The 22,497-nt window shown below is 33.9% G+C and overlaps 1 protein-coding gene across 3 annotated transcripts in view; it reads left to right on the top strand.

Moving 5' to 3' along the window:
* LOC126829934 (rho guanine nucleotide exchange factor 12) overlaps positions 1-21,509 on the top strand; it is a 122,899-nt gene extending 101,390 nt beyond the window's left edge. For 2 of the 3 annotated variants that reach the window (XM_050560108.2, XM_050560112.2), the window contains 13 exons: positions 19-162; positions 1,414-1,493; positions 1,705-1,830; positions 2,235-2,352; positions 3,285-3,472; positions 4,328-4,598; positions 5,296-5,500; positions 6,355-6,536; positions 12,293-12,411; positions 12,683-12,812; positions 14,879-14,976; positions 15,722-15,938; positions 16,903-21,509. In XM_050560108.2, the coding sequence (XP_050416065.1) occupies positions 19-162; positions 1,414-1,493; positions 1,705-1,830; positions 2,235-2,352; positions 3,285-3,472; positions 4,328-4,598; positions 5,296-5,500; positions 6,355-6,536; positions 12,293-12,411; positions 12,683-12,812; positions 14,879-14,976; positions 15,722-15,938; positions 16,903-17,717 (2,693 nt within the window). In that variant the 3' untranslated portion in view covers positions 17,718-21,509. Of the gene's footprint in view, positions 1-18; positions 163-1,413; positions 1,494-1,704; positions 1,831-2,234; positions 2,353-3,284; positions 3,473-4,327; positions 4,599-5,295; positions 5,501-6,354; positions 6,537-9,481; positions 9,854-12,292; positions 12,412-12,682; positions 12,813-14,878; positions 14,977-15,721; positions 15,939-16,902 lie in introns of those variants that run through there. The other variant, XM_056102764.1, reaches the window with a different exon arrangement.
* The last annotated feature ends 988 nt before the right edge of the window (positions 21,510-22,497 follow it).

Raw genomic sequence — 22,497 nt, 5'->3', positions numbered from 1 at the left:
TATTCCTGTATTTTTCAGAATTATTCCACACCGAGAAGATGCATGTTCGTAATTTAAAGATTTTAGACAGGTTATTTTTTCGACCGATGGTGGGAGAGCCTGCGACGAAAGATTTAGCTAAAAAACTTTTACCCAACATTCATCAAATGATTCGACTTCATAGTAAGTAGTTTTCTCTTATGAAGCCACGATGGCTCGCTAGCATGGAGGTCGCGTGTTTGATGCCTGCATTTGCTGAGAAAGTTCATCAGGTTTTTCCGGCAAGGTTTCACCTTGTCAGTGGTGCAGGACGGAGGGCCTGACAAGGACAGCTGTCTATTTGTTCAGATGGTATGAAAAACTGAGATCCTGTTTATGCATTGGCTTGCACGTAAAAGATCCCTTGGCAGTTGGAAGTCGATATAACTAGGCCATAGTACCGCTTTCCGGGCAAAATTTCCGTCTTCATTAGCCCAGTCGGATTAGAACAGTAGGGCGTTAAACCCCATTTTATTTCAAATGGAGTTTAAAGTCCTACTGTTTGGCTCTGACTGATTTCTATAAAAATGAAATGAAATGGGGTTTAACGTGCTACAGTTCTGCTCGGACCAATTTCTATAGAAAAATGTTCTATTTATTTGTGACTGTGGACATGTGTAATATGAGACAGAGATGTCAAGACCTTGCTGAGATTTACAAGTTATAATTGATCCAAGTTTTTTTAGGGATTTTTTTTATTATCAATAACTTGTGTAAAATACCCTTCTCTAAACAGTGCATGACACAGAATATTTGGATAGAGGGGAAGGGGAGGGGGGGTTGTCACTCCTCCAAGAAAATCAAGGGTATCAATGACAATTCTTTTTAAATAGATAAAAGTGGATGGAAGAGATGTTAAAATATATAACTGTAGAAGTAGATAGAGGGTATATTGCTTGTTACTGTACTTTAACATTATCATTTGTGACCTGTGCTGGCATTTTGAGTCTCATTGAGGAAATTTTGAAAATTGAATTTTGTTCTATTGCTCTTCTTATATGTTTGGTCAATAGATAGTATATTGATAGGTTCATTTTTGTGAAAATCTCAATTTCGACCAAAATCAATATTATCTCTTGTTTTGTCTGTAGCTCTTTGATTTCCCGGTTGTACGTGACAAGGAGTAGGGTCGCCTGTCCAACCTCATGGGTTTTCTCTGCCAAAGTCCCCAAAGTACAAGCGAATTATTGAAATAAAATTGAACCATACATTAGTCCTGAAATAACCTGTTTTTTGTCCAGTGGACGTTAAACCCCATTTCTCTCTCTCTCTCTCTCTCTCTCTCTCTCTCTCTGTAGCTCATAATTAGATTTTGTGCATTCCGACTCATTTTGCCAGCACAGGTCACATTTTTTGACTGACTTGTCTATTTATGTTTTATTTTTTATTTTCTAGGTTCATTAAACAATGGGTTGAAGAATCTACGTAAACAAAATCCTGTGATAGGGGACGTAGGGGAAATATTCTTAAAACGGGTGAGTAATAAAATTCTACAAATAGAGATTTTTAATTTTTAATTAGTTTTAAAGGGTTTGAGATCTTGTTTTCAGGTTCAATATTCTTAAAGTGGATAATGTAAGAAACAAAATTATGAAAATTTAGATTTTTATTTTCAATTAGTTTTAGGAGAGTTAATATCTAGTTGAGTCAGGGATATTGGGAGTTAATAATTTATGTCTTTTACAGTTTGATGGGGAAGATGGAGAGATGTTCCAAAAAGCCTGTGCCACATTCTGTCGAGGCCAATCAAACGCTCTCGAAGCTCTTAAAAAACATCAGCGTAAAGAACAAAGATTCTCTTCGTTTTTAAATGTAAGTTGCTTGCTGTGTACACCCAATATTAGAAATGAAATTATAATGATTATAAAGAGTTGACATTTGTTAGTCTTGAAATGATTTTTTTTTTATTTATTGTCTGAGATGTCTGTGTATTTGTGTGTCTTGTCGGGATGGCCTGTCATTGAGTCAACTGGCGTGGTTTCGAATCCCTGGTTGTACGTGACAAGGAGTAGGGTCGCCTGTCCAACCTCATGGGTTTTCTTCGGGTACTCCGGTTTCCCCTCACTGTTAAAAAAGAACCCTACGTGCAAGCGAATTATTGAAATAAAATTGAACCATGTGTTAGTCCCGAAATGACGTGTTTGTTCGGGTGCCCTTCCATACTTTCTATATTTTGTTAACAATATGACTTATTTATACATTTATGTGAATTTCAGGATGCAGAAAGTAATCCCTTATGTCGAAGATTACAACTGAAAGATTTAGTTCCGACACAGTTTCAACGATTAACGAAATATCCTCTGTTAATAGAAAACTTGTTAAAATATTCTTCCAGTAAGTATTTCACTTTTACATCCTGTTTTTAAAAAATCATTTACCATTAATGGTAAAAGTTATTTTCTGACCGAGTAATGAAATGGGGCCGCATAATAAAGATACCAACATGTTCACAGGCCCTTGGATGAAAGTCCAATCTGAATCAAACACTGTTCCTTGCCAGACAGGGTTGGATGGCCGAATGATCAGCACATTCGCATTGTATCATAAGGTCTGTCATTGGTCGCCTGTCCAACCTCTTAGGTTTTCTCTGGGTCCTCCGGTTTCCTCTCATTGTTGAAGACCCCCTATGCGCAACCGAATTATTGAAATAAAATTGTACCATATATAAGTCCCAAAATGACCTGGTTTGTGTTGAGTGGACATTAAACCTTATTTCTCTCTCTCCCTTTGCCAGACACTCACCACTAACAACAGGAAACTAGAGGCACTTGCTCCCGTAAAATCAGGATCGATTGTGAGACCTTCATGCTTCGAGAGCCAGTACCTTACTTACTAAGGCTCCCCTACTTAATTGAACCATTCTAACAAAGTGCCACATGTTATAAACCTCATGCGAGGGGTTGGGTCACCCTTCCAACCTCGTGTGTTTTCTCTAGGTCCTCTGTTGGGGGTTGGATGGCTGAATGGTTAGGACATGGGCACTGTATTAATTGAACCATTCTAACAAAGTGCCACATGTTATAAACCTCATGCGAGGGGTTGGGTCACCCTTCCAACCTCGTGTGTTTTCTCTAGGTCCTCTGTTGGGGGTTGGATGGCTGAATGGTTAGGACATGGGCACTGTATTAATTGAACCCTACATACAAATTAATTATTACAAAAAAATTGAACCATGTGTTAGCCTGGAAATGACCTAGTGTCAAGTGGACGTTAAACCCCTTCGTTTTCTCTATCAACTTCATTCATTTCTCTTTTTATCATTTCAGCCAATTCTGATGAATATAAAAATTTACAGAAAGCCCAGCAGAAATCTCGAGATATTTTGGCGTTTGTCAATCAATCTGTCAAAGATCACGAGAACGAACTTCGTTTACAGGAATTACAGAAAAGAATTGAGAAGAAAATCCCTCAAGATACACAAGACAAAAGACGTCAGTTAGCAGAAGATATGAAGGTAATACCATATATCAAAGATACGACAACATGTTGCGGGGGTTGGATGACCGAATGGTTAGCACGTACGCGCTGTATCATAAGGTCAACTGCCTTGGTTTCAATTCCCCTGTTTTACACGCAAGTGAATTATTGAAATAAAATTGAACCATATGTTAGTCCCAAAATGACCTAGTTTGTGTGGAGTAGACGTTAAATCCTCTCCCCCTCTCTCTCTCTCTCTCTGACAACATGTTAGTCTCTCTGATCTCAGACCGGGAAAGATACCAGCAATAATACACTTCCATTAAATCAGAATCACAGAGGAAAATAATTAGGGAGAAAACTGATGTAAATACAGATCTGTATTTCGTTTCGTTGTTTTATACTTCATTGGCCTCTTCTACATGAAGATCTGACCGGTTATACTGGAAGGTCTGACCGGTTGTACTGGAAGGTCTGACCGGTTGTACTGGAAGGTCTGACCGGTTGTACTGGAAGGTCTTACCGGTTGTACTGGAAGGTCTGACCGGTTGTACTGGAAGGTCCCTTCAGATATCATAGGTGCAACTCTTCACCCTAGGACCTCAGACATTTGATTAACCATTCAGCATTGATGTTTCTAGTGGGTTACCCACAGTTCCATGTACCTCACGCCAAACCCTCGCCGTAACAGACCGTTTCATTGGCTAATCCTGCACATCATCCAGAACGCAGATTATGTAACAACTCTTCCACATCCTAGTGTAGTAAAGACAAGTAAAACGAAATTTTGAAATAAAGAACTTCCTAAAAAAAAATAATTATCAGCGTGGAAAAAATATGTCCTAAAAATATTTATCATAATTATTTATATATATTATGTTGTTTTTTTTAGAACTTGGATCTGTCCGAACATAAATTAGTTTATGAAGGAGAATTAACATGGAGACTTCGTCCGAACAGATTAATAGAAATGCATGTTGTTCTCTTGGAGGACATCCTGGTTTTATTACAAAAACAGGACGATAAACTTGTCCTCAAGTGTCAGAGTACGAACGTCCATACAACTTCGGATTTAAATCAGCCTGGACGAGATGCAGGAAAGGGCTACACACACAGTCCAATATTAAAACTACAGAATGTTCTGTCTAGAAATGTAGCAACAGGTAGGATTATAGTTAAAGGAACGTTACATAGAACTCAAATCATGTTTAATCTTTTAATTAGAACTCAAATCATGTCCAATATTTTAATTAGAACTCAAATCATGTCCAATCTTTTAATTAGAACTCGAATCATGTCCAATCTTTTAATTAGAACTCGAATCATGTCCAATCTTTTAATTAGAACTCGAATCATGTCCAATCTTTTAATTAGAACTCGAATCATGCCCAATGTTTGTGCAGTGTAAAAAAGATAATATTTTATGGCTATTTTATAGCTTATTGTATCCAAAATACATCTTCATTGTTTGAAAACCCAACATCTTGAATTAGTTGCCAACTAAGATAATATTACCTCGATTAAATCAATTTCCCAAAACATTCAATCAACTATCTCCAAAGATTGTTGTTAGTCTTAAAGCAGCCTATTCTCTGGATTCAGTCAGAAGTAGATCAACAGTTTTCTGGCACATATTTGGTAGTGTTGAATATATTTGCATATAATTCATTTATTAAATTTATGAAGAAATTGTCAGATCGAAACATTCTGCTTGTTAAAAACTGAATAAGCCATTTATGACTTGCATTGGAAGGATTTAGGGTTTGGAGTTGGTGTGGAACCTCCCAGATTCAGTGTCTCAAATCTGGTAAATCAGTTACTGATTTCTTCATTTTATTCTGTGGTTGTTTTTTTTTCCAGATAAGAAAGCTTTTTTTGTGATAAATACGTCCGAAGCTGGGCCTCAAATTTATGAATTGATAGCAGCTACCCAAGACAGCCGTAAAAAATGGCATAATCATATCAACACAATGTCCGACGCTTGTAAATTTAAGAAAACTAAATTGAACGTACCAATGACACCACAACCTCAAGAAATAACCGAAATAAGAGACAGAATCAAAGTGTGAGTTTTGTTTGATGAGTTGCAGAGGCTTGGGTGACCAAGTAGACTAATGTATTGCAGGTTGATTCATGGTTTCCATTCTAAGCTCGTAGGGGCTGGGTGGGTGTGACAGAATGGTCTAATGCGGGCGCTTTAGAGCATGACCTCTGTCGTCGAGTCAAGTTGCGTAATTTTGATTTCCAGCTTGTACCAGATAAGGAGTAGGGTCTCCTGTCCAATCTCAGGGTTTTTCTCCAAGTCCTCTACAAGACCTCTATGAAAATATGTTAGTCCTAAATGTGTCGAGTGGACGTTAAACCCTATCTCTACGCTTGTACATGACAATTAGTAGGGTGTCCGTCTGACCTTGCGAGTTTTTGGCTTTCCTTCCATAGCTAAAGAATTATTAATAAATATATGCAATATGTCGGTCCAAAATGGCCTCAAACCCCTTTTGATTATGAAAGGGTTGTTAAATTTTATGATAGCCTTATTAGATTGGGTCTTTGTCACTCTATGGAATATTTATACAAGCGTAATATTAAACAGGTTTCGCTCATATTTTGTAGTCGGTTTGACATAGATAAACAGGAATGTACTTTGGGGTGACCCCGGTTGAACGTGACATGGAGTGAGGTCCCTTGTCCAACCTTGTGGGTTTTCTCTGGGTCCTCCGGTTTTCTCCTACTGTTATAGAGCCCTATGTGCATGCGAATTATTGAAATAAAATTGAACCATATGTTCATCCCGAAATGACCTAGTTTGTGTTGAGTGGATGATAAACCCCATTTCTCTCTCTCTCTCTCTCTCTCTCACTTTGGGTGATACTTATTTTTTTTCAATATTTTACAATTAACAATATTTTTTCTATACAGGCGCTCGCCTTCTAACTTATCCCGAGCACACACAAATACCCAAGAAACCGTGCCACAACGAGAGTCTTCGGTTATTGGTGAAACGGCAGAAGTGGTTTCAGAACCGGAATTAGTTCAGCCTGGTGAAGTTGTTAAATCTGGTTTAATCGTAGCACAGTCGAAACCCGTCTTAACACCACTAGGTACGTCAATTTCTTTTTTATTTGTTTATTTGTTTGGATGTGGAACACGGATTCATCCATTGTTCTCTTGTCGTCATACTTCACTTCTTCATCACCAATCTCAATCTGATTAAAACACAGATCCTATTTCGTTTCGTTTTTTATATTTCAAAACTGGATGGCCGAATGGTTAGGACGTACACGCTGTATCATAAGGTCTTGTCATTGAGTCAACTGGCATGGTTTCGATTCCCCGATTTGGTTAATCAAATATCTAACGTGACCTCTGACACAACCTTCCACTACAACCGGTCCGATCTTCATGTAGTGTAGGCCATCAACAGTATAAAAAAAAGAAAACGAGATATAGATCTATATTTTAATCAGAATGCACCAAACTCTGGTTGTGAGTCTAGGATAAGACATGGTTGTAGGGTCAATGAAATTATTTTCATCAAGAGAATAAAAAATTGTAATTTCAAACCTCATTATAGAATATGCACTGTGTCTGGGCAGGTTTTAGTGCTGGTCTAGATTGACAGACTGTCATGCATTGTAGATTGGCTTTTAGATTTGATCTGGTTTCACAGACATCACTGTATATAGGCAGCTTTTAGAAGTGTTCTGATGGCTGTATCTTGTTAGTCGGAATAAAATCGTTTATATGAACACACATAGATAGAGTATATAAAATATAACTAAAATTATATACATTGTACCAGATTGATATATAAATTAGGTTAGCAATTAAACTGGAAAATATGCTTAGAATATTATTAAAGATAGAGGACTATTTACACAAGATCTTCATTATTTTTATAAAGGTACAGAAATAGGTTACTCCATCGATCTTGGAAATATTAAACATACATTATGCAAGAGCTAAATCTGTCTATTTGCAGGTCTTTCTTTAGGCCTGAAATGTTTTCTAAATTATTAATTAGACATTAATTAACTTATCCAGGCCATAGCCAACTCTCGATGGAATTGGATTTTCTGATATTAAATAGATTAGAACAGTTCAGCCATATTTTGATTTAAGCTAAAAATGGAGGAGCGAGACTTAGCTTCGAACAACCAGTACGGTGGATGAAATTATTGCACACGTCTTGTCAAATCTTCAAAGGCTAATATCTTCGCTCACAATAGAGTAATTTGAATGAAATTTTCAAATTATTCATTTTACATTATCTATTTTCGAACTATTATAGCAAGAATGGCTAGCTCTTTATCTAAATCTTAAATAATGTATCATTAATAATGGTTCCAAGATTGTATTTTATTGGGATTTCCCGTTAGTAGTATTGAAGCAAAGCTCAAGTACATGCCTGCTTTAGGGAAATTACAGATTTAATAGATTCTGTAACGTTCAGAAGATTTTAAGATTTAGATTACAATTAAATAATTGAAACTTATCCAAGATGAAATATTTTCCAGTTTTTCAGCATTCCATCCTGACATCTATTTGACCATTCACCCATATTTTAGCACCCAAAAATAATTTAATTTGATTAAAGTTTTAAATTTTAAAATTAATAAATTGAATATTATCAAAAGAAATTTTTTTGTAAAAGTGTAAGCGTTCTATTTCAAGTTATTATTACAATAAGATTGGGTACAGTAATACCTGAGTAAAATTAGATTTAAATACAGTAAAATCTATCAACAAGGGTCTGTTTAAAAGAGCATTAAATTTGAACAAATGTCAAATACCTAGGTACACGTTGACAAATCAGGCATGGCTTATAGACCTATAGCAGCTATATATGCAAGCTTCAATTTGTAAAATAGTCAAATAGATTCTAGGATAATCCATGCTTAAATACCACCCAATGACATCATCATCATCATCATCACCACACCATATATAGCTGCTCACTGGCTAGTCACATAGATGTATTAAATAACGTATATTTTAACAAAAAACTTTTCAAATATCAAGGCTAGAATTATAATTTTATTTTTTAGGTAGAATTTAAAACACATATTATTAAAATGAAATTACTATGGATCATAAATTTGTTGAGATTTTTATCTGATTTCAGCATCGCTTTCATCTTACATCAAAAAGCACGGCTTAACGCAGTTTATGAATAATTATTATAGCTCCCGCTCCAATACTAATGCCAAGGTCATTGATACAAGCTAACAGTTGTGGTTTAGGTTTCTTTACTCACTGATCAAAATTAACTCGCAAATTTTATTTCGATTAAATTCCATTAAACATTTTACTTATTTCTTGACCATTTAGAAGAAGAAAAAAAAAGATCACATTGAAATTTGAACAGAAAACCTTTTTGATAAATATTTCATGAAATAATTTGAAAGTAATCGATCAGTTGTTGCGTGTTTTTTTTTTTTTAAACATTCAGCTTTCAAAACTGATGGTAGGGATCAATGGATGTTTGTTGGTAATGGAACTGTTAGTATGTCCTTGACCTTCCTCTGGCTAATTGATCGCAGTGATCTAATTTCTAATCTGGCTCTCGTCCTTTCTCAATCTCTCTCTTACTGTTGTCTCAGACATTGTGCTGTCTCGGACATCATGTTGTTCAGCAACTTTCAAATCGATAAATTTGTGAATGTGATACACAAGCGTACTTATAAATTCTGTTGTTATTATTATTATTATTATTTTGTAATTGTTTGCTGTGTAACTATATGTATACCAGTGTAAATTCATGCGTTGCCTTAGTTACCAGATATTTATATATATATATATGATATAATTTATATATTACGGTATATAACTAGATAAAGGTCTGCTTTTTTTTATGTTTTAAAATATTTCTTGTGAAAGTTTGAGAAATGAAAATTTTCATGTATCATCAAGTTTGTGATTTTTTAAATTAACATTTGATACGGTAATCATGGAAACTAGATGTGATTTTGATTGTGCTTGGTGGTTTCCTTGGTTACTGTTTGTTATGCTATTTATACTAATATTACTGTTACCATGGCAATAGCAGCAGTAATTGGCCTGGAATTGTAAACCAATCTCAAAAACAGGAAAGACATATTCAATATATTAGTGAGTTTTTCAAGAAATTGTTAAATTTACACCTATCTCATTATTAGTTTTGACAGGGAAATTAGATTTTTACAATTTTATGTTGTTTTATGTTGTTTTGGGTTAAGTGTGGTAATTTCTTGTACTTTCTTGTACACATGCACATCTTCTGTTGTAGTTGTGTGTTTAAATATAAACTTGTCCAATTATACATGTGTGTCTTAACGCTTGATCACATGTTTGTAATTTTTAGCTTTCTAATTCTCGATCACATGTATAGGATATTTAACTGCTTGATTCTAATTTTCAATCACATTTATGTGATTTTATAACCTATCTGATTCTAATTCTCAATCACATTTATGTGATTTTATAACCTATCTGATTCTAATTCTTGATTACATGGTTGTAACTTTTAGCTTTCTGATTCTAATTCTTGATCACATGGTTGTAACTTTTAACTTCCTGATTCTAATTCTCGATCACACGTGATTTTTAACAACCTAATTCTCATTCATATGTATAGTATTTATAGCTACCCAATTCTAATTCTTGATCATATACTATTTGTAACATCCAGACTCTAATTCTTGATGACTTGTATAGGATTTGTAACAACCAGACCTCTTAATTCTTGATGACATGTATAGTATTTATATTTACCGAATTCTAATTCTTGATCACATGTATAGGAGTTTTTAACAATCTGAATCTAATTCTGGATCACATGCTAATTCTCGACTTTTGGTTACCTTTTCTCGATGTAGGCCTATTGCATGTTTAATATTATATGTAATAAAATTCATTTAATTAATGTCAAATTTGTTTTAACTAATTTTCATTTTTTATTGATGTACAAGTAGTACAACTCAATTGTCATCTGGTTTTTTTTATCATAAATTGCAAACTTAATTTAGTTTAGGTCTTAATTATTTCTTTGAAATATATTCCGGTTGTGTTTTATTTCTCATATCAAATACAATAGGACGAAAATTAACAACACTGTTTTTGATGTACCGTATTAATCTGACAAATTTCAATTTGAAATCGACGTTTTATTAAAATACAAAATGAGTTGGATTTGTCAAGCTGTAAAAAAGTATAGAAATATTTTCTACATACCAACACATACATGAATTAACTTAATTTTCTCCACTTAATTTTAATTTTAAATTTCTCCATATGAATTTTAGATCACCATATTCTCATGTAGGTCTATATGACTTTAGTTAATTTTAAATTGCTCCACTTGAAATTAAATCCTTATTTATTCATGTCTACAATTTAACTAATTTTAAATTTCTCCATTTAAATTTAGAAACGTGTTTCTTTCTGTATATGATTTTAAAGTAATTTGGAATTTCTGAATTTAATTTCAAATCCATGTTTCACCTGTACACGATTTTAAAGTAATTTTAAATTTCTCAATCTAATTTTAAATCCATGTTTCACCTGTATCTATGTTTCACCTGTACATGATTTTAAAGTAATTTTAAATTTCTCAATCTAATTTTAAATCCATGTTTCACCTGAACATGATTTTAAAGTAATTTTAAATTTCTCAATCTAATTTTAAATCCACGTTTCCTCGTATACATTAATTAAAGTAATTTATAAATTTCTTCATTTGAATATATTTTGAAATCCTTATTTCCTCACATACTAAATGCTGTGAAATGATATCAGTAATTAAAATATTTGCACCTAAATAATAGATCCAAATTATTACTGGAAATATTTAAAATTTAGAAAGTTTTTTGAAAGTAGAAGTACATTTGTATGTTAAATTCTCTTCTGGTCCAATATTGAAAATTCATGCAAATGAAATTTATAAAAAGATATTTCTTTCCCTTTTTGGGGGGTAAAATGTTATTTCTGTTATTTATAATAGGGGTGAATATTTCAATATTTTGGTGTTTGTTTAAATAGAAACCATTTCTCATCCCATTAACATCACATACCTGACTGGACAAGCATGACTACCTTATATTATCCCTTTAGCCTCTATTATCACAGCATCAGTTATTGGAAAGGGAAGTTTGCATGGTTGGTTATCTATTGTCAGCACTTGCACTTTGAGGATTTCACAAACTTCAGGTTAGCTTAGGATTTGGGGCTTGAAACCTGATGCTTCAATTGAAAGATTGGATTTTATAACAGACATACTTGGACAGAAATAAAATTATCAGTTTTATTTATCAAAATTTCTTCTTCTCGGTGTCCTTCATGAAAATGTGTTTTAAAACAAAACTCATGCATATCCACCATTTAGTAAAGTAGTTTGACTGGTCTACAAAATGTTAATGTACAATTTGGGGCTGTATAGCACCACACTGTTTCTTCCAGAAGTTTTTAGATATCAACCATTTTATTAATCGATTTTAAAGTTTGGGGTAGGTTTAATGTAGCACCACTGAACTAGGCAATATGTTTTGAATATAGTCATTATTTTGTAATCCCCCTCCACCCGACATTCTTCTCTAACCCCCTTTAAATTTTTCCTGTCAAATTCTTAGATAATTATTTTAAGATATTGTGTGTTCTGGAGACTTGGTGTGTCGACTGTTACCGTGGCAACAATAATAACTATAGTTACATTTATTACCAAGCTTGGCTTTGAACTGCTGCTATTAGCCATATTAACAAGTATTGCATCCTTATATGGAATGATTTGGCATGCCAATGCCCATACAAGGATGGAAGTTATAAGATGCATGGCTAGCCTGTTCTTTTTGTTATTAACAATTCTATCATGGTTACATCACAGAACAACTCAAGAAAAACGACGACGCAATGATGGAGCTTTTGAAAGAGAAAGAAAAAATTGTGTCGTCATTGACGGGCGTACAGATAACTCATCAGGATGGCTTTGGAACCATGGCTGAGGTCAGTTGTTGTCATGGAAATGAAATCTCTGTTGCTAGGACATTATTCAATTAATTCTGAGTGGATTATTGATTTATTTGACACAAAAAAAAAACAAATTTTACTTTTATTTTAGATAAAAACACAAAAGAAAAAACTTTTATTTTTGTTAAATCTCATAAAAAAAAAAAATATTATTAAATTTGATCTCTAAAAAGTTTAATTTGATGAATTTAGTAATGAAACAATAATATGATCTGACCAAAAAAAATGCTTGGTTTACTCTTGGCAGCCATCTTATAATGAAGATCAAGATACCAAGTTTTTGTTAGCGGCAGCATTTCAACAAATGGAGAATTTCAACCGTCTTATGAACACTGGATGTCAAACTCTTGTCAATCAAACCCAAGACTCCACCCACTGTACGTTTTCATTGGTTCATAACCAGAAATACTCCTCCTACCATCTTTCTCACACAGCTTTCATTGGATTCTTGATAAATCATCTGACCGGTTATTTTAAGAATTGATAATTGTGAAAATTAAATGCAGAATTTGAGAAAATTAATTAATTATTCAATCCTGAGCCTTTATTGCTAGAATGGCCATTTGCTGGATTTGTTACTCTGTATATAAGTGAATAAATTAATTAATTGAATTAAATACAATAATTATTCTTGTGATGTTGATCGACTAAAACAAACATAACGAAAGTTATATTAACTTTAGGATTCAACGATTTTAATTCTTTTCGAACCAAAAATGTTGTTTGTTGAAGTCTATAACTGCTGTTTAGCGTGGAATTGCATCCTTTAACATTCTTGGTTTCATGATACACATGATTTTAGGTGAATTTTCTCAAAAACATAATCTAAATTATTTTGAGGATGCTGCTTTTTCATTGGCCTATGATTGAAAAATTCATTATTAATTTAATTCTTAGCCAATAAAAAGAATGCATCTGTTAAATAGTTTTCTTGAACTTACCTTGAATAAGGCCTCAGGAAGGGTTCAATTAGTTAACGCTCAAGTTTTATTTATTGTTCACAGTTATCAGTTCTCGACATACACAATCAGTTGTAGTGAAATTACCTCATTTTTCATTGATTAACCCTTGCGTTATATATTCTCCCATCAACACCATTTTTATTTAGCTTTTCGCTTTTAATTTCATGCAAACAAACAATAATAATATTTCATTCATGCATACTAATCAAATTTATTTTTTATTATCATTTTTTAAAAATCATTTTAGATCATCACTGCTTTTAATTTTCATTTTTTTCTAAACTGCTGTTATGATTTTATTCATTTTTTTTTATTCTGTGCAGGTTTTCAGAGGATATAAAAAAATTAGTTTTTGCTTGGGATTTCGTTCACCAAAAATTGATTATGCAAATTTGATTTTAGTTTATTTGTAAAGTTCCTATATTTTCTTGATTGATTTTTTTGTATTTTATTTTTAATTTTTTTTTATATTTTGACTTGATTTTTTTTTGCATGTTTTTTTTTTTTTTTTTTTTTTTTTTAAAATGGGTAATTATGATGCAGAGGCAATTAGTGGAAAAAGAATTTGAGTGAATTTAATAAATAAAAAATTTGAGAGCTTGTGGCAGCGATGGTTGGAGGACTATATATACACAAAGCCACTTCTTTTTATATTCTTAAAATAAATGAAAATCACAATTAAAGGTTTAAAACATATTGAATCTGAACATGGAGAACTCATAGAATGCAAAGTAAATAACCTGACCCTTACTTTAACATATAAGGGGCTACTGTAGTCAGATAGTAGAGCACCCAGGTCTGGATTCCTGTTTGGAATGAGAAAAACCTTTCAGGATTTGTTAATGCTTGTGCTCACTTTGTTTTCTGGACTGGTACTGCTTTAAAAAAAAGTCTTAATAATAACATTTGACACTTTCATAGTTCATTAAAAATTTATGCGTCAGACAATCAATTTATTTTAAAGTTCAAATTTGTGCTCCTTCATTCGTTTTATTCTACAGTTGAAAAGCGGTGACTTTTTTTTATTATTTACTATTCAGATCTAGTTTTAAATAATCTTAAGTTACTTCCCCTTATATTTATGTATTTACCTCCCTTGCATCATAGCCTGATAGTCAGAAATGATATCGTGAATTGATTAATTTGAACATGAAACCATGTTAGCACCTAGAAGTGGCTATGACACTAATACTAGCATGTAAATGTTGTCAAATAATTTATTTTAATGGAAGCAAGGCAGCTGACCTTCTGGTGGTTTATTTATCAAAATGTACATGTATACGCTTGACGATCTGCTTGATGAATGAATCAACTAATCCAACGATTGGCACATTATCCATTCCCTTCCCTCAACTTACACGTCCTCATGTTGTTATTAAAGGCAATATTAAAAATATTTACTCAGAGAAAAAATAAAAATTTGACAAAGCCAACCCTCTTTTGTATTGAGTGTTTAGTGAGTTGTCTTCTCTTGATTATAGCTAATACCATAAAAAGTGGAGGATTAAACGTTCCGATACCAATGTCACAGTTAAAGGATATGGCGGCGAAGATGAATTCTATTCTGACTAATCTTTTGGTAAGTCCTGGCTAATTAATACTTCTACATACAGAAGGAAATTCAGTACACAATTCTATGGAATATCGTTACTGTTTATAACTGAGCGATACTTCTGGTTACTCTTCTCTAGTCTTTATGAAGCAGAGGGTGAGGGGGGCGGCGAATGGTAAGTGGTAGCGAATGGTTAGTGGTAGCGCATGCACATGCGCGTTGTATCGTAAGGTCTGTCATTGAATCAACTGGCATGGTTTCGATTCCCCGGTTGTATGTGACCAGGAGTAGGATTTCCTGTCCAACCTCGTTGGTTTCCTCCCACTGTCAAATTGCTCCACTCTGAACCAAAATATTAGCTTTTGAATTTTAGGCTGGCCTCAATCATCATTACTAAAGCCGGTACGATTATCCATTTTAATGTTTAATTTTTTTTCAAAATATGTATTTCAATCCACTAAATATCGTAGGCTAGCGATGGCATCAAGAGTTGATTATGGTCTGGATAAGTTAATTAATGTCTAATTTATAATTTAGATAACATTTCAGGCCTAAAGAAAGACATGCAATAGGCAGATTTAGCTTTTGCATAATGTATGTTTAATTGATAGTCAACATATTTACTAATTTTACATTCGTTTGTGTCTTAAACAGTCACTAAGATAATCGATTGCCAAAATTAAGTTCAATAAACATTTTTATTTATTAGACAAATCGAAGAGGTCTTGGAATTTGTTGTATCGATGTAAAAATTTTAATTTTAATTTTCTAGTCGGCTGTTGGCACCAATGAAGAGGAAAAAGATCGACTTCGTGAAGAGCTGAAAGCTGCACAGGATCAACTGAATGTTCTACGTGAAATTCAGAGAAGTGCGATGGAAGCTGAACATTCATCACAGAGTCGCCCTGCTAGCATGGTGTCAGTTGCATCATCTGTATCTGAACAGGAGGAGACAACTGAAGAACAACTGACTGAAGGAGAAGAAGAAGGTCAGTAATTCTTTATCTTTTAGAGAAACTTTTGAAAAAGTTACTTGTTTTGGCATCTGTTGGTCTGTAATTCAACAATGGGGGGGTCTCACTGGTAAGCTGAAACCGTTGATTTATGAACCTGGGCCTTTTAGTAATGACAATGTTTGTCATTAAATCATATAAGTGATCGTTATTCTAAACTAATGTTTAGTATGTATAGAAAGTGGTTAGAAATAATACAGTTGTCATTTATTAACAGGTGTGTAACTAGCTGTAAAAAGATGTCACTACTGGTGTAAAAATGTGACTATTTATAACACCCATCACTATTGAATACACAAACCTGAACAATAGTGGTGTATATCATTCAATAGTCACAGTTTTAACACCTTAGTGACAAAACACCTACTTAATGACTACAGCCTGATTACTAAAAAATTTAACTAACCAATACACATTTTGTTTATAAAATAACATCTTTGATCTGCTAGTGTCGCGTATATTCATTTATAAAAGTTGTTTGATGCTTACGGTAGTCAAAGGGGGGGTTGGATGGCTGAATGGTTAGCCTGCGCGCGCTGTATCATAAAGTCTGTCATTGAGTCGACTGGCGTGGTTTCGAAACCCCGGTTGTACGTGACAAGGAGAAGGGTCGCCTGTCCACCCTCGTGGGTTTTCTCCGGGTCCTCCGGTTTCCTCCCACTGCTAAAGACCCCTACACGCAAGCCAATTATTGAAATAAAATTAAACCATGTTAGTCCCGAAATGACCTAGTTTGTGTTGAGTGGACGTTAAACCCCATTTCTCTCTCTCGCTTAGTCAAAGCCCATGTGGATTGTCTCCATATTATCCCAGGGGGAATGAGAGAGTCGGTAAAAATCATTGTGGTGGGGAATGGGGGTGCAAGTGAATGCAAGTTCTTTCCATTACCATTTTGATCAGTAAGACTCAAAAGTTTTATTAAATTTTTGTATATTTTTAGATACAGCCCAGGAATCAGATCATGAAATGGTTGTTATGGAAACTGCTACCCAGATGAACTCTGAACCCCAAGTTCTCGACCTTGAATCACACCTGCTAGAATGTGCCGCTGAAACAAATGAACAAGACCCACAGATTCAGGAAATGATCAGAGAAGCAGAGAACATAGCAATCGGGGAAGATAACTCTATGAGTAATAAAATAGAGGAGGATGTCGAATCTGATAACTTTCCACAACTAAACAGTGCTACCATTTCACATGTTGAACCTGTGACTGATCATGTGATCGAAGATGATCACATGATGGATCATGTGACTAATCATGTGATTAAGACTGATCCAGTCGGTGAGGCCGATCAAGTAACAATATCAGATCTGGTTAGTACAAGTGATAATTCTAGTGACAATATTATGAACCGATCAGAGTGCTTGATGGATTTGAGTAGTCATAGTAACGCGGATGATGAGCATGACAATATAAATAATAATGCCGAACCTCAGGATAATTCTTCTATCTCCTCTGAACCTCATCAGGTTCACGCAGCAACAGATTCCTATGAAGGTGCTAATTTTTCCGATTCTGATTCAACTGTGACCCCTGTTCCATTTTGTAGTGAATTGGAATCTGATATGGACCCTATGGCTAAAAGTGACGCCACCCTCGTTGGCTCTGTTAATTCCATTCTCTCTGATAGTGAAATTACCCAAGATGCATCTAATGCATGTGATTCAACGAGTGACTCACAAAGGACCAATGAAAAATCAGATGAGTCTACGACAGTTCAGTCGGACCAATCGGATGGTATAGAAATATGAATTATTATAAAACATCAAAACGTGATTCCTCATTATCAAGTGATTTGTGACAACTTCCTGTTGAATATAGAAGTAATAGTTTAGAGTTATCTTCCCAAAAAGGGAAGACAACTCTTTTAAATAAACTGATACTCCTGATGAAAAGTGCTGATGATATTATCGTTCATTGTGAAGGAGGAACAAAAAAAAAAACAACAAGCGTGACCCTCCATTGTAGTAACTTGACTAAAATAGTTTTTATGATTTATGAGAGAGATAAGAATTGTTGTTTAATATGAAGTGCTATTTTTATATACAACCTTGTAGTAGATGTAGAAGTATAAACATTTAACACAGGACTATTTTAACAAGTCAATGTATGCATATCAAATGTAGATATTATTAACACGAGTTCACTGCTCATGTAATGTAATCGATGCTAAGCAACCCATGAAGAAATGATGATATTCTACACTGTGACCGGGTGGGAGCATTCCTACTCTATTAAGACACTTTTTCACCACATTATAGTCGATTGTATCCAGGTGTGATTGGGTACCGGTTGTACCCAGGTGTGATTGGGTACCGGTTGTACCCAGGTGTGATTGGGTACCGGTTGTACCTAGGTGTAATTGAGTACCGATTGTACCCAGGTGTAATTGGGCACCGGTTGTACCCAGGTGTAATTGGGCACCGGTTGTACCCAGGTGAAATTGGGCACCGGTTGTACCCAGGTGAAATTGAGTACCTGTTGTACCCAGGTGTAATTGGGTACCGGTTGTACCCAGGTGTAATTGAGTACCGGTTGTACCCAGGTGTAATTGAGTACCAGTTGTACCCAGGTGTAATTGAGTACCGGTTGTACCCAGGTGTAATTGGGTACCGGTAGGATAGTTTAAGGTAAATAGAAAGTAGCACAATAATCGTGTATGGTTTTGATGAATGACCGTGAAGGTAATAATAAGACCTCTGATCACACCGACTTACAGCTTGTTTCAAGGTCGTGCATTCTGATGAACTCCCAATGCCACATGTAACTGTAGGACATGATGAACTCCCAAAGTCACATGTAACTGTAGGACATAGTGAACTCCCAATACCACATGTAACTGTAGGACATGATGAACTCCCAATGCCACATGTAACTGTAGGACATAGTGAACTCCCAATACCTCATGTAACTGTAGGACTATCATCATGTATTTTGGGGCTGTAAGGGCAACTACAGATATTGACTGATCTTTTTTATGCTTTGTACCGTCTTACATGTACAGGATTTAAAATTTTAGGACAATGCAATGTGGTTATGAAATGCATCACACTTTTCAAAATGCTATATTTATGATATGCCTTCAAGAGTTATTTCCCCTTATTGTTGCCTATATTACTTCTTCTTCTTATTGCTGCCTATTTTTCATGTATTTTCTTTTGGAATTCTGCACATTAATATTCTGTTCATATAATATTCAGAAAGGGTGGGAAAGGGGTTTCTCCTGGAGTTAATGGAATTTTAAAATTTAAATTAGGGGAAAACAGCAACTCTTGTATGACTATTCCTCCATTTTGTAAATTACAGCTGTGATGATGTAACTTATTTTGATATGTGGACATTTAGATTTAAATATTGGAGAAAACGACTAGTTTTATATTTTCTACTGACTACTGTTTATGGTGACAATTTATTTATTTTATTTTTTTTGTAAAAGTGTAAATACTTCAACCTGTATGTAACTCAGACCTTTGACCGATGTTTTTTATACAAAATTATTTCTACTTGGTAAATATAGCAGGCTAAAGGCAAGCATTTTTATAAAAAACACCGATGCAATTCATATGAAGGTTTTTTTTTTTTATCATTAATAATTGATTTCTCGGGTGAGTTTCTTTTCTTTGACAAAAAGATGAAAAATGACAACATTATTGATGTCACTGTTTAGCTAGAAATGAAAATGATTAGATTAATATTATTGCTAAAAGTATTTCTGTTTCGTGTGTGTATATTAATTTTTGTAAAAGAAAAGATCGTTTCAACAGTTAATGTGGTTTACCTATCCTATGTATTTGCATACCATTGTCTTTGACTACTTTCACTTGCCTTTATCTTGACCTTGACCTTAATTTTGAGTGGGTTTACTCCCAATATTTGTCTGGTCTTTTTTTTTTATGAAATTTTCGATTTTTATGATGGTAAATAGAAGGAGGAAGAATATGTCGCAAGTAGACACAAACTTTTTTATAAACTTCACAGGTTTATTTTATGTTATTTATTACTATGACATAAACATCACATATCCTTCTCCATTTCGAAAATTTGATTTAAAAGGAATTAAATATTGAAATTAAAGTTTTCTCATGTAAACAGCTTTTTTTGACTGTAAGTTGTGTAGTTAAATATATATTTTACTGTAGAAGTGAATTGCTGTTTATTATATTAATTAAACTCTATTTTATGTACATTACAATATAAATATAATATAATTCAATAGGTTGATTATCTCCCTTTAATTTTATTATCTCCCCTTGTTTGGGTTTTTTTCCCCTTACATGGTTATCGTTTCACTGATATTCCCAGTTTTGACTTGGTGCCAGTGAAAGGGAATAACAGAAAAATCTTCTGTTCAGTCAATTTACGGTCATAAAATTCAGTATTTCAAAAAAAGAGTTTTATTGAAAGACACTAATGCTGTTTGTTTCTATTTGTAAAAACTCTTCAATATTTATTTATGAATAGAAATAACTCTTTAAATGGTCATATTCATTGAAAGTAAAAATTGTTCCCCATGTGAGGTGAATAAACTTGGCGAATGAATTGACAGGCTGGCACAATTTTAAGTTGAGAGCCATGTTGGATTTCCTTTGAGTTTTATATTTATTGTTAATAATAACAATATGGAAAATTTACAGCCCAGGGTTGTCATTCTGGCAAAATTAAGAATTTAAATCCCCAATACTGAGTATTTAAATTTAAGAATTTAGAGCCTTGATACTGAATATTTAAAGGCCAGAGTCATCATTCTGGAGCAATATTTTTATATTTTTGTTGAATTAATTGCTGATTACATCAGGGGGAGATAAATCGGTATTAAGGGGAGATAATCCTACACATTGAATCTGGTAAGCAACAGTAATTATAAACACTATGTATACCGTACACACTGTAGTATAAACAAAATACCTAGCAAAAAAAAAACTCCTATAAAAATTCTTAAATATCAGCATTTTTTGTAGTTGTTTAGTTAATTATATAAATATTATATATAGGCCTATATATATATATATAAATGAATATATATATATATATTAATAATGAGTACTTTTGTTGAAGTTTTAATTAAATCAAATGAGTAAATTCATGTACATAAAAATTATACACAGTATAAAAATATTTTGTAAATAATCTCTCCCAGCCCTCCCCACTGAATTCTGCCCCTTCCACGTCCCCTGTTTCGTACTGTATATAACCCCTGTAAGAAGTTATAAGCTGATATTAAATGAGACCACTGTTGTAAAAAGTATAATGTTTGCTGTTTTGATAATATATGAATTATTATTTGGAACTAGTAAGAGGCCCACAGGGACTTCTTACAAGGATATCATGACAGCAAATACTCCCAAACAATAAAACGTTACATTAACATTGGCTGTTACCAGTTCCCCCCCTGTATATTATGGTGTAAGAAGAAGGCTGATCCTTGCTCCTCCCCCATGTATAATTTGCTATAATAATAATGTGTAGTTATAAATTAATATAAGTGTAAATTTACATTATAAATTGGTTACTATTTATAACCTAATAAACATTAAATATCCTAATTACTTTTTCTCGTTTTTATTTTTTGGGGTCCTGGCAAAGAACATCCTGGATTATAGCCCCTGATTGTACAAAAAAAATCGCATTTATTTTTAGCTTGTTCTCTGTCCATCTCTTGCAAAATGTGGGCGTATTTTGCATAGCAATCTTTGGATTATTTTTTGCAGGCCTGGCAAGGAACAGTGTCTAGTTGTTTGTACAGGACAAAAAAAAACCTGAGGTCTCGTGTATACCATGGCATGCACGTAAAAGAACCTTTAAAAACCTTAAAATTCAAGATTTCCCTCATAGCATACTGCATGGTATATGCCTTTTTTCATTAGCCCAGTAGGAGCAGAACAGTAGGATGTTAAACCTCATTTCATTTCACTCTTTATTAGCCCAGTAGGAGTTGAACAGTAGGACATTAAATCACATTTCATTTCATTCTTTATTTTAGGCTGTTCTTGAGATATTAAATTCCAGAAGATCTGTGAGTGATGAGGCTGTTCCCTCCATTACTGTCTCCCCTGTAAACCACCTTTTTATAGGCCCATAGTCTTAAACCATGCTTAGAGATCAAATTCTTATTATTTGACAGTATCAGTGACAATGAAATGTTTATAATACTCCCAACAAGAGAGAAATGGGGCTTAACGTCCACTCGACACAACTAGGTCATTTCGGGACTAACATATGGTTTATCTTTATTTCAATAATTCGCTTGCGCATAGGGGTCTTTAGCAGTGGGAGGAAACCGGAGGACCCGGAGGAAACCCACGGGGTTGGACAGGCGACCCTACTCCTTGTCAATGTATGGGGAAACTATGAGCAAGTACAGAATTGGTGATTACTATGATCATCTTGTTTTTACTTCCTCTTTATGTTTCAAGAGTCTTGTGTGTTAAATGTAAGCAAATATCTAAAAATAAAGCAATTGGTAAAAATATCGGTTTGCGGTACCTGAATTCTACTATCAAGATCTCTTCAAAGATTTTCCGTGACAAGGAG

The sequence above is a fragment of the Patella vulgata genome, chromosome 8, assembly GCF_932274485.2.
Source record: "Patella vulgata chromosome 8, xgPatVulg1.2, whole genome shotgun sequence".
Classification (NCBI taxonomy): Eukaryota; Metazoa; Mollusca; class Gastropoda; family Patellidae; genus Patella; species Patella vulgata.
Note: the sequence above shows the minus strand (reverse complement) of the source record. Positions and strands in the feature narration are given on the sequence as shown.